Source organism: Trachemys scripta, chromosome 2, assembly GCF_013100865.1.
Source record: "Trachemys scripta elegans isolate TJP31775 chromosome 2, CAS_Tse_1.0, whole genome shotgun sequence".
In the NCBI taxonomy this organism is placed as follows: Eukaryota; Metazoa; Chordata; order Testudines; family Emydidae; genus Trachemys; species Trachemys scripta.
The window spans coordinates 163,422,765-163,438,879 of record NC_048299.1 but is presented as its reverse complement, the minus strand read 5'-3'; the positions used below and the strand labels follow the sequence as shown (position 1 = coordinate 163,438,879).

The following is a 16,115-nucleotide window of genomic DNA, read 5'->3' as shown; positions in this document are numbered from 1 at the left end:
CCTCCCAACCCATTCCATCTCACTCAACCCCCACCCTGCCCCCCAACCCCTACCTGCCCCCCCAGCCCTCCCCCTACCCCATCAGATGCGCCCTGGCTGTGAAGTGTGGGGGAAGGCTCCTGGGGAAAAGCAGTTACTCTGCATGCCGCATAGAGCTCCCTCCAGCCCTGCGGGGCTGTGTGTGGGGTGTAGGGTTTGTGTCAGACATGCCATCTGTTTGCTTTGGGAGCAGAAGGGGTGATTCAGACCCCCACCCCCAGTTGCCCTGCCTGCATTAGCTGCAATGCATGTGGGGTGGCTGCCAGGGAGGGGCATCCCTCCCCGCAGTATCTGCAAGAAATCAGGTCACCTCCCAGGGTGTGGAAACTAATACCAGGAAGGCAGCCTGGGGGAATGACCAAGGTAATTACAGCCAGGAAGGAGGGGGACCCCCGCACACGGCCTGAGGGGCTATGAAGACATCTCTCTCTCTCTCTCCTCTCTCTCTCTCACACACACACACACACACACGGATGGGGGAGGGGAGTCCCTGAACTCAGTATGTGGGAACAAAAGGCTGCCCCACGGGGCTGGGGGATCAGTTCTCTTCCTCCAGAGAAGCTGAGGTGAAACCACAGGAGTCCCCGCCCCCTTTGTGCCCCCACCCCCAGAGGGGTCCTGCCCTTCTCCTCAGCCCCTGACACCTTTTCCCCTGTGTTCCCCAGCTCGGTTCCCACCTCCCAGCTGGCCTTGATGTGGATTTCTCAGGCCTTGGGGCCTCTTTGGCTGGCTGGCCCCTCCATGAATTTGGGTCAGGGTCAGCTGTTCTGTAATGGCCCAGACAGGGAGGTGACACCTGTCCGCCTGAGAGCAGATCGAAACACACCCCCTACACACACACACACTGGGTAGCCATGCAAGGCATGGGAGGAAACTGAGGCACACATCGGCATCATAAGAATATTACAGAACCATCCCTCTTTGTGACAGATGGGCGTTGGCAGAGGGCTGGTTCTGTGCATGGGTGAAGTATGAAATTATGCAAGATAACGGCAGAAATGGCATCCAGGGACTAAACCGGTCCAGGAAATAAATCAAATGTACCTTGCCCCTTCCCGCCCTCAGAGAAGGGGGAGTGGCCAGGAGCACAGAGCCAAACGTGACCCAGAGAAGGGGGAGTGATGGGGCCGGGGAAACAAGACAGCGAGCGGAGCATCACCTGATGCGGAGAGGAGCCGGGGGGGCAAGGCAGTGAGTCCAGCATCAATTGATGGGGGGAGGGGTGGCCACAGAGCCCGGCGTGACCCAGAGTGGGGCAAGGGTGGGTGGGAGACCCGAGCTCAGTCTGACCCGGTTGAGGGGGCACTGAGCCCAGCCTATGCCAGTGGAGGCAGAAGGGCCAGGGGTGCAGCGCAATCCATGTCGCGGGATGGGGAAGATGTGGGTCACAGACCCAAGGATAAGACAGTCCACGGGGCAAGGTCCTGGCTGGCGCTGTAATGTTAGAAACTGCTACCGGCACAATGTGCTACCGGTAGCTATGACTGATGGCTAGCAGCTCTTTTAGAAAAGAAGAACAGGAGTACTCGGTAGAGACTAACAAATTTATTTGAGCATAAGCTTTCGTGGGCTACAGCTCTTTTAGAGGCCCTCACCATCCACTACCTCTCCCCGTTCCCCATCTCCTGGGCCGGGGGTGGCCTGTTGTGATGGTTGGGGCCACTGCCGCCCCCTTTGCTACCGTGATGAAATCTCCCGTTTAAATGTGGACACAAATAAAGACCAGTATTTCTGTAAGCTGGAGAAGCAGTGTGCACGGCTGCTCTATGTAAAACCCTGACGGAAGGGCTTTGTCCCCTTTTTGTCCCTCTCCATTGTAGATTAGTGTTTTGTTTACCGCCGGCTGTACAGTTTCTAATGTACGCCAAACACTGTAACTAGCGGGAAGTGTTGTAAACAGTATTTGAAATACTCATGAATAACTTTTAAACACAAGCGGTTGGGCAGGAAAATCCACCGTTGCTTTTTACACCCACCCTGCCCTCCCCCTTTGACACAGTTACACACATTGATCCAGTTTTCAAAACAAAATTTGCACTTCTCTCCTCTGGCACACACCCATATGGGTGCGTGCCCCCCACCCCCACCATCTATTCCAAAGACATTTTCTCAGGCCTTTTCCTCACTGCAAAAACCCAAGTGCCTTGTCCTCACTGTGGTTTTGGCTCAGATTAGCTCCCCCGCGTTAAACAAAACAAAGATCGCCTTTTGTAGCAGTGAGGAGGAGGCCTAAGGGACTTAGGCACTGAACGCTCAGCCTCACTAGCTTTTAGGCACCAAAATAGTCACAGGGCCACCCTGCGAATCACAGATCCTGAGCGAGGTGCCCGAGCTCCCTCGGCAATGACTGGCAGGAGAGAGGCGCCTCAGAGCAGGAACCTCACAAGCCAGCATGCTGGGTGGGGAGCTGCCTAAACCAGCCAACAGCAGACGCTGAACAGAAAGACACTCCCCCCCCCCCCAAGTTCAGTACCTAAGTCCCCGCTGCAGGTAGGAGCCTAGTTCTGCCTGGCAAACAGGAACCCGTCTCCAGGAGTCAGGGGGCTTAGGTGCCTCTCAGCTGTTTCTTGTGAGACAGAGCTAGCAGGTGCCTAATTCCCCACCAGACAGGCACAGAAGGGGGTGGTACCTGCTTTGCAGCTTCTAGCCCAGTGGTCAGAGCACTCACCTGGGCTGTGGGAGACAGGATTTGAACAGTGGGGGGGGTGTCACATACCAGGCAAGGACTCTAACCACTGGACTAGAAGTTATAAGGTGGGTGGAATCTAAACTCCTCCTCCAGCCAGACTTTGAATGGGACCCGATCCAGTAGGCAGCCTCTGAGTACACCTACCGAATTGGGCCCCACACACTAGATAAGCATTGCGCCCCCCCCCCAAATCTTCCCTGGTTCATGAATCACTCTGGGGCTAGATTATAGAATCATAGAATCTCAGGGTTGGAAGAGACCCCAGGAGGTCATCTAGTCCCACCCCCTGCTCAAAGCAGGACCAATCCCCAACTCAATCATCCCAGCCAGGGCTTTGTCAAGTCTGACCTTAAAAACCTCTAAGGAAGGAGATTCCACCACCTCCCTAGGGAACCCATTCCAGTGCTTCACCACCCTCCTAGTGGAAAAGTTTTTCCTAATATCCAACCTAAACCTCCCCCACTGCAACTTGAGACCATTGCTCCTTGTTCTGTCATCTGCCACCACTGAGAACAGTCTAGATCCATCCTCTTTGGAACGCCCTTTCGGGTAGTTGAAAGCAGCTATCAAATCCCCCCTCATTCTTCTCTTCTGCAGACTAAACAATCCCCTTTCCCTCAGCCTCTCCTCATAAGTCATGTGCCCCAGCCCCCTAATCATTTTTGTTGCCCTCCACTGGACTCTTTCCAATTTTTCCACATCCTTCTTGTAGTGTGGGGCCCAAAACTGGACACAGTGCTCCAGATGAGGCCTTACCAATGTCGAATAGAGGGAAATGATCACATCCCTCAATCTGCTGGCAATGACCCTACTTATACAGTCCAAAATGCCATTAGCCTTCTTGACAACAAGGGCATACTGTTGACTCGTATCCAGCTTCTCGTCTACTGTAACCCCTAGGTCCTTTTCTGCAGAACTGCTGCCTCGCCACTCGGTCCCTAGTCTGTAGAAGTGCATAGGATATCTGCATCTGGATGCCTAGGATAAGGCAGTGGTGTGCATGCTCAGAGGCAGACACTTTGGCACCTAAGGAACTCTTACCCTGAAAACATAGGCACTGAGGGAGATTAGGTGGAAAACATCCTATATGGGTTCAGAAACAAATACTGAGCACGTCTAGTAAATTCTGCCCTCTGTCTCTGGCTGCTTCTGGCTCAGGGGATCAGCCCTGTGCTCCGCCTATGTGCTGGGACACAACATCATGATGGTTTAAGTGAGGTGCAAAGATGTTCATGGCAGCTTATCCGATTGCATCCTGGCACCTTGTGACTGTCGCAGTCGTGGACTCAGTGTTTCATTTGTGCCAGGGCTGAGCCCCGGCCCCTCTGGGCCTGGCAGTTCAGAGCCCCGGCCCCTCTGGGCTCACTGCCTCAGTTATGAAAGTACAAAAATTGCTTGAGCCCCGGCACCTCTTTCATTACCAATTAAGCCCTGCGTGGATTCATTAACGTCACCATCATAACATAAGGAAGGTGTAAACACAAGTTATATTTTCCTGTGATCACATTGTCAGTAAAAGAAAATGTTTATATTATGTGTCATTAGCGAGCAGGTAGAGGCTGCGATCAAAGAGGAATCTTTACAGTTAAAGCACCAAAACCACGGAACAACTGTTACTTCTAATGGGCTAAGAGGGTCAGCCCTTTGTATGCATTGCTTATAGAGGGAATCACTATACAGCCAGGCCAACACCCTGAGTATGTGCAGCAGGACCTACCACTGTCGGGCCTTCACGGAAGATGGCCTGACCAGCACAGGACAGAAAGAAGGAGCAAGATCACCTACAATTTTAACCTTAAACCATTTATTGAAATTTTGTCAGCCCAAAATTGATGCCTGTGAAATATTGCACAGACTTTTCCGCACAGTGCAACACTCAGGAAAGTTAAGATGAGGCACCAGGGCTGCCTGCCTTCTCCTTGAACTTAAAGAGTCAAACAGGGAACACACCTGGACTATACAAATCTGTCAAAAGCTTCAAGACGGCTCAAAAGCCTGATGATGAACAGTGTTTGGGAGAAAGGGCCACCACAGAAGATTGCAGGAGTTGACTCCTGTTGTCGAAACCGAGGCCGCTTCCGAAAGAGAGCGTCCGCACAGGAGTTTAAGGCCTTGTAACGTACGTGTGTCAACTTCACTCCCGTAGGGTCACATCGTCGAGACAGGCTCTGAATAAGGGAAATTCAGGGGACGAAAGCCTCTGTTAATGCCTTCGGTTAAAAATGTTTTAACTGGTTTTCCATAGTATCCACACAAATAGGGGGCATTCAGATGCAAATACCTCCCTGTGACATACCAGGGTACAGTTCAGGCCAGTGGGGGCCAGTGTCACCCTTGCCCTGCAACCTTGGGTGCCTTACAATGCCTTGCTGAAGTAGTTCCCATCTGGGCTGCTCACAAACAGACTCCCATCATGCAAGCCACATCCTGAGTGTCTGTGTGTAACTGCAGCCTGCCAGCTCCACCCTGGCTCTCCCCAGCCTTGGTTATATCGCAAGGTGACCCCAACACACTCCCAGTCCTGGATTTCCCCCTAGAAATGTATGTCCTGTACTGCCCAGCCCTCTCCTGGACAGGACAAATACATTACGTCCATTATTCCTTGAAGGGAACAATATGCCAGCTTATTACCTTAAATAGTTACCCAGAGACTTCAATTTAAACACACTGGATTAGATAAAACAGTAAAACAAGTTTAATAACTACAGAGAGGGAGAGATTTTAAGTGAGTACAAGTAATGAGCATAGGCGCTGACTCCATGGGTGCTCCCGGGCTGGAGCACCCACCGGGAAAAAATGGTGGGTGCTGAGCACCCACCGGCAGCCCCCCCCCATCAACACCTCTCCCTCCCCCCAGTGCATCCTGCCTGCTGGGGGCCCCCACCAATCAGCACCTCCCACGGATCAGCTGTTTCATGGCGTCAGGAGACACTGAGGGGGGGGGAGTGGAAGGGGGAAGAAAGGGGCAGGGAAGAGGTGGGGCGGGGCATTGGGGGAAAGAGGGGAGGGGGGGCAAGGCCTGGGCAGGGCCAGGGGGGGGAACACCCCTCCCCCCCCCCAGCAGATTAGAAACTCGGCGCCTAAGGTAATGAGACATAAACGTCAGAAATGGTTACAAGAAAAATAGAGAGAAACTTACTAGTATCTGCTTAAGAAACTACCTCAGTTGCAAAGCAAACTTTCTCACCACATGCTGCAGCAGACTACTGACAAAACTTTCAGGTCAGGACCCCTACCCTAGTGTCCAATGGCTATTTCAATTGTCTTCTTAGGTGCAGCGAATGAAGTGGGCAGAGAGGGAGGGTGGCTTGGGGTGTTTTCCCCGCTTGTTATAGTTCCAGTCCCACTCTTGAAAAACATTTCCAGCCAAGAACCTGGAGTCAAAGAGTTTTTTTTCATCTGTTTGAGTTTCCTTTGTTTCCCTTCCTGCTTCATGACTCTGTTTATGGCTTAAATGCAAATAAAGGCAAGCATACATTCCTTTGTTTAGGACAGACCTGTTTGCTGACTTTTGTTTGGGTAGGGCTGGGGGGGTTGGAACATCTCTCAAAATCACTATACAGGAAAATCTTCCCTTACAATGTTGTCACATCTATTTTATCAGGACAATACTGACCAGCAAATTATGAGTTTTCAAATGATACCTCACCAGGCATACTTTGTACAAACATTATTCACAATAGTGTGTGGGGTGTGAACACAAGGCTGTATTCCATCATATCCTGATGGCAACGGGGCAGCGTTAGCCACACAATCATTATCCGAGCAATCAAGCTATGAATAACATGTATTAGCTACCCCACTGTAAAAACATTGTGGAGACAAGGCATGTTAGTTTCACCAAAAGACAAACTAGGTAAGGTAAGTGTGACGGGTCCCCCCAGGGTGCCATCTGGAACTGGGGTACCACTGAGCCCTCTGACCCACCAGCCTGGGCTCCCTCTCTCACTATGCTGCTGTAACAAGCTGCAAAGCCCTCCAGCCTGCACTTTCACTAGCATTCACACAGGTAGGGACACACCCAGATGCAGGACAGGCAGACTCTCTATCCAGCCCCTGCAATCAACCAACAACAGAAAGGCTACAGCTAAGACAACTCCCAGCTCCCCAGGCACGCACCCCCATGGGAGTAAAACCCCAAAATAATACCATCACGTGCTGCACAGGGAACTGTACAGTGTAAGCTCATAAAGTTCACCCCCTCCCTCAATGTGGAGAGGAATATGTCACAGCCTTTGCCCCTTGAGCTAAGATTCTCATACACTTCACTCCAACTCACTAGTTTAGATAAAGCAAAGAACAAGTTTATTAACTACAAATGATTGATTTTAAGTGATTATAAGGGATAGTAAACAGATCAAAGCAGATTACCTAGCAAATAAACAAAAAATGGAAACTAAGCTTAGTACACGAAATAGATTGGATATGAATAGCCGATTCTCACACTAACTAATGGTACAAGCGGGCTGCAGATTCTTAAGGTGCAAGCTGCCCTTTCTTTACAGCTTGGAAGCCCCAGGTCTTTCATGCACAGGCTAAAAATCCCTTCCCCCGTTCAGTCTTTGTTCCTCAGGTGTTTCCAGGAGTCTTCTTAGGTGGGGAGGGCAGAACCACAGATGATCATGTCACTCCCTTTCTTATATAGCTTTAGCCTATGGTGGGAACCCTTTGTCCCAAACTTCGTTTGTGGAAAAATACTGACATCCGAAAGTGGAATCATGTGACCTGGTCACATGCCCTTGCATGCCTTGCTGAGTCATAGCAGGCATTACTCACCAGTTGTCTGGAGTGTCCTCAGAAAGGCTCAGGTGGTGGATAAACATCTCCTAAGACCGATGGTTTTCCCTAGTGGCCCATTACCAGGAATGGGCCCTTCTCATCCAGCTATCTAGACTGAAAGCTTCTTGTCTAGTGGCCGCTACCCAGGTGTAACTACATCTGAAATACAGATGCATAGTCACTATTCATAACTTCAGATACAAAGTTGATACATGCACACAAATAGGATAATCATATTTGGCAAATCATCACTTCTCCAATGACACCTCACATGACTTTTCTTGTACAAAATGCACCATAATTATGCCACAATCATATCATAATATCACTGTGAAGAATACGGGGCACGGTGCAACACCTCGCCCCTTAGATCACTGCCAGAGGGTTAGTCACTGACTAATGCGGAGGCAGTATGCCTAATGCCCTCTTTAGGTTTTGGCTCTACAACTCCCAAGTGTTACCAAACATTCTACTGTCACCCAGTTTCTTTTGTGTTTTTTTCCCCAGGTTGCCTGAAAACATTCTTGTGTGTAGCATTGTTAACACAGTGCAGATATCAATATATTTTAGAGTGTAGGTGTCTTGGCATTTAGCCACCCATGCCATGAGATAGTGTGCCTCAGTTTCCCCTTCCACACAGCAGACTGGGTTTGTTATGCTTTTTCTGCTGTGCCAAGCTCTAATCCTGTTTACAGGTATTAGTTGAGAAGCAGTATCCTTATAGGACTTCCCCGATTCCACTCCTGGCATGTTCAAAAGTTCTTCTCCACAATCATGCATGTTACACCTTTTCAAAGGATTCAATATAACCAACGAACTGTGTATTATGAAACTTAACAGTACCAGCAAATTCATGACAGGGAGGTGTTTCCAAGTACCACGCCTTCTGTTTAAACAGTCTGGTTTGTTTAATTCTCACTGTTTTTTTCCAACTGCTCCCTGAACCACAGCAGGTGTTCAGATACTGGTCTTTCTTCCCAGTTAGTGTTTTTTTCCAGTGTCCCCTTCAGTAGGGTGTGATGCGATCCCCGGGGTGCAGCCTGGGACTGTGAGACCGCTGTTCCCCCTTAACTCTCTCCAGCCTAGGCGGTCTCTCACTATGCTTTGCTAGTGACCAGCAGAAAACCCCTCCAGGTGCTGTGATCACTCAGCCCAATAGAAAGTGGAGCCCCACACCCCGCTAGATTGCATGCAGGGCCGGCTTTAGGAAGTGCGGGGCCCTATTCGAACAGTTTCGACGGGGCCCCGACAGGGATGACTTAAAAAAAAAAAAAAAAAAAAACACGTTAAAAAAAACATGTGGGGCTTGTACTCACCGGCCCGCGCTCCTAGTCTTTGGCGGCGGGTCCTTCACTCGCTCCGGGTCTTCGGCGGCACTGAAGGACCCGCCACCAAAGTGCCGCCAAAGACCCGGAGCGAGTGAAGGACCCATTGCCAAAGACCCGGAGCGCCGCCGGGTGAGTAAAAATTAAAAAGGTGCCTCTAGCCAGGGAAGGGATTCTCTGCCACTTGCCCCCCATTCTGGGCGACCCTGCCACTGGGCGCGGGGCCCTCTTAAGCGCAGGGCCCGATTTGGGGGAATTGGTGGAATTGGCCTAAAGCCGGCCCTGATTGCATGAATGCTCCCAGAGCCACTCATGAATCACACAGAGAAAGGCACTAGCCAAATCCCCCCAGCTCCCAGCATTGTATCTCAGGAATATACCTTCTTGCACTGCTCAAGGTAGGCAGTGCACATTTATGAAGTGGTTCACCACTTCATCAATGGAAAGTGGCTATACACCAGCCTTTGCAAAACCGGAGCAGATTTGCCTACACACTTCCTACAAACTCACTGGTAAAGATAAACAGTAAAACAAGTGTATTGACTGCAAAAGAGATGTTAAGTGATAGGCAAAAAGTCAGAGAGTTACCAAAAGAAATAAAATATAACCAGGCAGTCTGAACTCTCAATCCTATTAGGCTGGGCAACAACTAGATTCAGCAGGTTTTCTCACCCCACTGCATATTGCAGTTCATAGTACACAGATTTCACCCTTGAAATCTGGGCCAAGCCCCTCAGCTGGAGTCTTCAGAGTGTCCTTGTTGCTTGCAGTATCAGTAGGGTGGGAGAAAGGCCAAGCATGGGCCCCCCGTGTTCGATTTTATACTCTGAGTCCTAAGTGCTTGGGAAGCACAAGTCCAGGCACATCTGGGGAGAGGGGGAGAGCATTGCTGAGTCCCCAGGCAATGTTGAGCAATTCTCCTAGTGGGGCCTCATGCAGGTGAGTCATTGCATTGTAGCCCCCTTGCTATGGTTGTTGCTATGGTACAATGGTTGCTGATGGCTGTTTGACACCCCGCCCGGGGGGTTGGTTACTTTTCTTCCTGTTGCCTCTCAGGAGCTGATATCTGCCTGATTCCCCAATTTACAGCATGTTTTAGTGACCACCATCCAACACAATTCTCATCACTTCATCTGCATTAACGATACACATATAAAAAGAAGAACAGGAGTACTTGTGGCACCTTAGAGACTAACAAATTTATTAGAGCATAAGCTTTCGTGGACTACAGCCCACTTCTTCGGATGCATATAGAATGGAACATATAATGAGGAGATATATATACACACATACAGAGAGCATAAACAGGTGGGAGTTGTCTTACCAACTCTGAGAGGCCAATTAATTAAGAGAAAAAAAAACTTTTGAAGTGATAATCAAGCTAGCCGAGTACAGACAGTGTGATAAGAAGTGTGAGAGTACTTACAAGGGGAGATAGAGTCAACGTTTGTAATGGCTCAGCCATTCCCAGTCCTTATTCAAACCGGAGTTGATTGTGTCTAGTTTGCATATCAATTCTAGCTCTGCAGTCTCTCTTTGGAGTCTGTTTTTAATTAATTGGCCTCTCAGAGTTGGTAAGACAACTCCCACCTGTTTATGCTCTCTGTATGTGTGTATATATATCTCCTCATTATATGTTCCATTCTATATGCATCCGAAGAAGTGGGCTGTAGTCCACGAAAGCTTATGCTCTAATAAATTTGTTAGTCTCTAAGGTGCCACAAGTACTCCTGTTCTTCTTTTTGCAGATACAGACTAACACAGCTGTTACTCTGAAACTTGTCGATACACATATATGGAGAGAGAAATGACTTTCAGCAAGTCATAACCTTTCCCCTGGTACCTTACAAGGCATGTTTTATATGTAAGATCACCATTATATAAAAATGAGGACTATGGGGGTTCCAGGACACACCCCCAAGGCATAGAATGTCACAAAGGGTTCTCAGTTATATATGTCTTTGGGGTTTTGGTGAGGCAAGGGCGTGAGGGGACCTTGCATTGTGTCTCCCCTCTGTGGAGCTGCATTTGATCGCCAGGGTTATGCCCATGCAAAAAAATCCGCACCCCCGCTCCTAGGATTTCCTTGTGATTTACCCTCCCAGCACCAGGACTTTCCCCACCCTCTTTTCCTAGCGGGCTGTGATCCTCCAGCAGCTTTTCCTTTGCTGCTTGCTGTATCTTACCCACCCAGGAAATGGTTTCCTCCTCCCCTTGCTCAGGTGGGTCATTAGCATTTTCACTGACACTCAAGTCTTTAGTAGGAGTCTCATCCTGTCTTAAAGAGACAGAGTTAGTATCCACAAGTACATCAGGAACACCATTTTGCAAAAGTGGGACCTGGATTGGGGTATCCTCTGTCACCCCTCTCATTATCCCCAAGAGGTCTGTTGTGTGACTGCTCCACTCTGGGAGATCAGTTACACAGTTCCCTCTTAAAACCTGAGTCACAGATTGGGTGCCTGGCTGCACAGAAACTGACCTGGCATTTCTCTCCTGGGCAAAACCCTCCCCCCATGTGATCAGTGAGGACACATCCCTGTACTCCCACTAATTTCTTTTCAGTTTCCTCCTCTGACCCCCCCCCCCGCCCCCAAACAAGCACCTCTGTGCTCTCTAGAGTGGGATCTATCCCCTATCCAGCTGTGATGAGCTCGCATCTAACAGCCTGAACAGTTCTTTCACAGGCAGGCACTACACCCTCCTCCTCCTCTCGGAGTTGGGTTTGCCTCCAGCTACAGAGTCAATGGAACCCTCACCCACCAAAGTGGTCTCTACAATTCCACCACCCTCCGCTGGGCTTCCCTCTAGGAGACATCTCCCTATGCATGTGAGGTCTGTCCCTTGCTTATCTGCAGCCAGCAACCCCTGGACAGTTTTCTCACTGGCAGGCAACACCACCCCGACCTCCTTTCTGGGGGAAATGCTGCCTTCAGATACCGTGCGAGAGCTGGTCTCAACCACACTCACCCCGGAAGCATACAGTTCCTCACTGCTGCAGAGGAATTAAAGAGACACTCTCCCTTAGTGCAGCAGTACCTGAGACTTTATCCTTTTCCTCTGGGGTTTCAGCTTAATACGCAAATGATTACACTTTTTTTAAAAATGTACAATCCTTTTTTTCAATAAATCTTTTATGTGGTTCTGCTTCTTTCGCAAGTTTAGTTGCTGCTCTCTCTCTCTCTCTCTCTCCCCCCTCCACGGCTAATTTCTGGATCTTAATTTCTTTGTCTTCCTCTATCTGTTTCAGTTCCAAAACACTCTGGTGTGCGGCTTCCTGCCTTGCATTCTGTGCTTTCATGACTTGCTTCTGGGCTTCAATTACTTTTTTTCTGTAATTCTTTTATCAACAACAGTCTTTGGGGTTCTCCCTCTTTTTCTTCTGCCTGCACTCTGCACAGCTCCAAATTCACAATGGTTTCACTATTTTCACTCATCTTGCTGCTTTTCTGTCCCTACCTCCCTTGCCTGAAATGAGCAAACAGAAAATAACCACCGGTAACCACTTTGACTAATCTCAAGCCACTACACTTAAACTCCCACTTAAAATCACCACCCGTGTATGAAGTGCAAATCTCACTCAGACCAACAAGTCGTGCATATCACCCTGCTTGACCATGCCACTGTGACGGGTTCCCGCAGGGGTGCACCTGGAACTGAAGTATCACTGAGCTCTCTGACCCACCAGCCTGGGCTCCCTCTCTCACTATGCTATGGTGACAAGCTGCAAAGCCCTCCAGCCTGAACTTTCACTAGCATTCACACAGGTAGGGACACACCCAGATGCAGTACATGCAGACTCTCTATCCAGCCCCTGCAATCAACCAACAACAGAAAGGCTACAGCTAAGGCAACTCCCAGCTCCCCAGGCACGCACCCCCATGGGAGTAAAAACCCCAAATAATACCATCACTTGCTGCACAGGGAACTGTACAATGTAAGATCATAAAGTTCACCCCCTTCCTCAATGTGGAGAGGAATATGCAACAGCCTTTGCCCCTTGAGCTAGGATTCTCATATACTTCATTCCAATTCACTGCTTTAGACAAAGCAAAAACAAGTTTATTAACTACAAACAATAGATTTTACGTGATTATAAGGGCTAGCAAACAGATCAAAGCAGATTCCCTAGCAATTAACAAAAAACACAAACTAAGCTTGGTATATGAAATAGATTGGATATGAACAGCCGATTCTCACACTAACTGATGGTACAAGTGGGCTGCAGATTCTTAAGGAGCAAGCCGCCCTTTCTTGCACAGGCTAGAAACCCCTTTAGCCTGGATCCAGCACTTCCCCCAGTTCAATCTTTGTTCCTTATATATTTCCAGGAGTTTTCTTAGGTGGGGAGTGAATAACCACAGATGATGCCACTTCCTGCCTAATAGAGCGTTAGCAGATGGCGGGAACCCTTTGTCCCAAACTCAGTTTGTAGAAAAACACGGACATCCCAAGATGGAGTCTGGAATCATGTGACCTGGTCACATGCGCTTGCATACCTGCTGAGTCATAACAGGCATTACTCACCAGTTGTCTGGAGTGTCCTCAGAAAGGCTCAGGTGGTGGACAAACATCTCCTAAGACCGATGGTTTTCCCTAATGGCCCATTACCAGGAATGGGCCCTTCTCATCCAGCTATCTAGACTGAAAGCTTCTTGTCTAGTGGCCGCTACCCAGGTGTAACTACATCTGAAATACAGACGCATAGTCACTATCATAACTTCAGATACAAAACTGATACATGCACACAAATAGGATAATCATATTTGGCAAATCATCACTTCTCCAATGACACCTCACATGACTTATCTTGTACAAAATGCGTCATAATTATGCCATAATCATATCATATTATCAGTAGGAAGAAAAAAAAACTTTTGTAGTGACAATAGCCCACCTTAATTGATTAATCTCATTATAGTTGGTACGGCAACACCCATTGTTTCATGTTCTCTGTGTATATATAACTTCCTACTGTATTTTCCACTGCATGCATCCGAAGAAGTGGGGTTTAGCCCACGAAAGCTTATGTCCAAATAAATTTGTTAGTCTCTAAGGTGCCACAAGGACTCCTGTTCTTTTTGCGGATACAGACTAACACGGCTGCTACTCTGAAACCTGAAAAAGTTTGGACACCAAGCCAGGAAATCACTCAGCCTGGACGTCAGATGATGCCAAAGAATAACCCTGGGTATTAAAAAAGTAAAATCCAATTAAAAAAAGAACAAAAATGTAGAATGACAAAGGCAGGTTGCCAGGCAAACAGGAAGTGCTGCCCTAGAAAACAGTGTGATCGCTGCCTGGAGCGAGGAGCAAAGTAGGAACAGCCATTCCCCGGTAGTCACAAGACACCCTGGGGCCTCCAGCTGCACAACGGGAACGGAGGTCCAGGACGATGGGCCACGAGTAATGAAAAGCACGTGCTGTGAAGTCGGTAGTGGCAGGGCGTGAACCCGCGGGGACAGCGGCTAGGACAGAACAGCGCCGAGCTTTGCAGACCCAGAGCCAGAGTGGGGAGTTGGAAATGTCTGCAGGGTGTATTTTTTTTTTTGGGGGGGGGGATGTAAACTATGTCACGGACTCGAGGCTCCCGTAGCAGCGCCATGCACGGCGGGGGGGCGTTGGCAGCCTGGCGCTTTAAGACCAGAGCCTGGGAAACGGATTAGGCGCTGCACAGTCCCCGCCCAGCAGCAAATTCCGCCCCCCTGGCTGGGGAGGGGGCGGGGGCTGTTTGTCTGCTTTTAAGGCACTGGGGGGCAGGTGACTCAGCATTTTCCTGGCTCCTTTTAACCCAGGGCGGGATCCATCTGCTCCGCAGCTGCAGCGAGAGAGACCGAGAGTGAGTCCGAGGAGCCCTGGGGTGTCCCCCCCCCGCCCCAGACCCCGCACCCCGCTAACTCCGCTCTGTTCTCTCCGCAGTGCCTGGCCCCTTCACCATCACCTACTTCCCCGTGCGCGGTGAGTGCTGGGGGGCACAGCCAGCCGGGGGGGGCTTGATCCGGACCCGCAGCCCCTGCTCGCCCCCAGCCCTGGGCTCCCCCTCCCAGCCCTGCCGGTGCCCCTCGCTCCCGACCCGCAGCCCCTGCTACCCCCGCCCTGGGCTCCCCCACAACCCCCGTCCCCTCTAGCTCTACTGGTGCCCTGGGTGCAGAGAGCAGCGCTGGCTGGGGGTGTCTGTTCTGCCTGATCTCTGCCCTGTGGGGGCTGGGTGGTGGAGGGGCGTGGGGCAGGGGCGTCCATGACACCGTGGGCTGAGTGGTGAGGAGGATGGAGACGCCCGTGCCCTGGGGAGCTGTGGGGGGGATGGGATTGGAGGGGTCTGTCTATGCCCAGGAGGGCTGCTGGGGGGCTGGGGGCACCGGAGGGGTCGGTCTGTGCCCGGGGGCAGCCAGTGAGGGTCTGCCCATCCCGTGGCGCAGGGCGCTGCGAGGCCGTGCGGATGCTGCTCAGCGACCAGGGGCAGGAGTGGCAGGAGGATGTAGTGACCATGGACCTGTGGCAGAAGGGAGAGCTCAAGAAATCCTGTGTGAGTGAAACCCCTGGAGGTGGCTGGCACTGAGTGGCAGGGGGGTGTCCCTGAGTGGAGTGGGGGAGGTGGGGGGAGTGACCCTGCGGGGGAGGAGAGGAGAGGGTATCCCCTGCTGGGGGATGGGGGGAAGTGACCTTATGGGGATGGGGGAATCCCAGGGGAGGTGGGGGGGGGCATCTCAGGGGAGATTGTGGACGTGACCCCATGGGAGTGGGGAGGGAGTACTGGGGGAGATGGCAGGTGTGGGGGAACCCTTGGGGGGGGGGGGGGGCATGACCCCCTGGCGGGGTGAGGAGGGGGATCCCAGCAGAGGTTGGAGCACTGGTTCAGAGTCGCCTCCCCCAATGGCTTTCTGGCCCATGTTGCTTTTGCCCCACTGGGGTGGCTGCTCTGCTGTGTCTGTCCATCCGTCCCACGGCCTCACCCTATCGGCCCAATCTGGGGCTTGTGACTCCTCACCTTGTGCTCCTTGCAGCTGTTCGGGCAGCTGCCTAAGTTTCGGGATGGCGACTTAACCCTGTACCAGTCCAACGCCTTCCTGCGGCACCTGGCCAGGACCTATGGTACGGCTGGGGGAGGGAGGGACTGGGCAGCTGGGGGGAGTTGGGTGTAGGGTGGCTCCCTGTGCTGGCCACAGCTCTCCTCTGACAGTGCTATATGGGAAGGAGCTTGGGGAGGTAGGGCTGGGTGTAGGGAGCAGGTGTGGGGAGGGGGATGGGAGGAGGAGGTCTCCCCGTGCTGATGGTGGCTCTGG

The 16,115-nt window shown here is 51.0% G+C and overlaps 1 protein-coding gene across 1 annotated transcript in view; it reads left to right on the top strand.

The window, feature by feature from the left end:
• The first annotated feature begins 14,549 nt into the window (after positions 1-14,549).
• GSTP1 (glutathione S-transferase pi 1) overlaps positions 14,550-16,115 on the top strand; it is a 2,592-nt gene continuing 1,026 nt past the window's right edge. The window contains exons 1-5 of the mRNA XM_034762134.1: positions 14,550-14,671; positions 14,752-14,790; positions 15,252-15,358; positions 15,837-15,924; positions 16,013-16,038. Coding sequence (XP_034618025.1) covers position 14,671; positions 14,752-14,790; positions 15,252-15,358; positions 15,837-15,924; positions 16,013-16,038 — 261 coding nt within the window. The 5' untranslated portion in view covers positions 14,550-14,670. The remainder of the gene's footprint in view (positions 14,672-14,751; positions 14,791-15,251; positions 15,359-15,836; positions 15,925-16,012; positions 16,039-16,115) is intronic.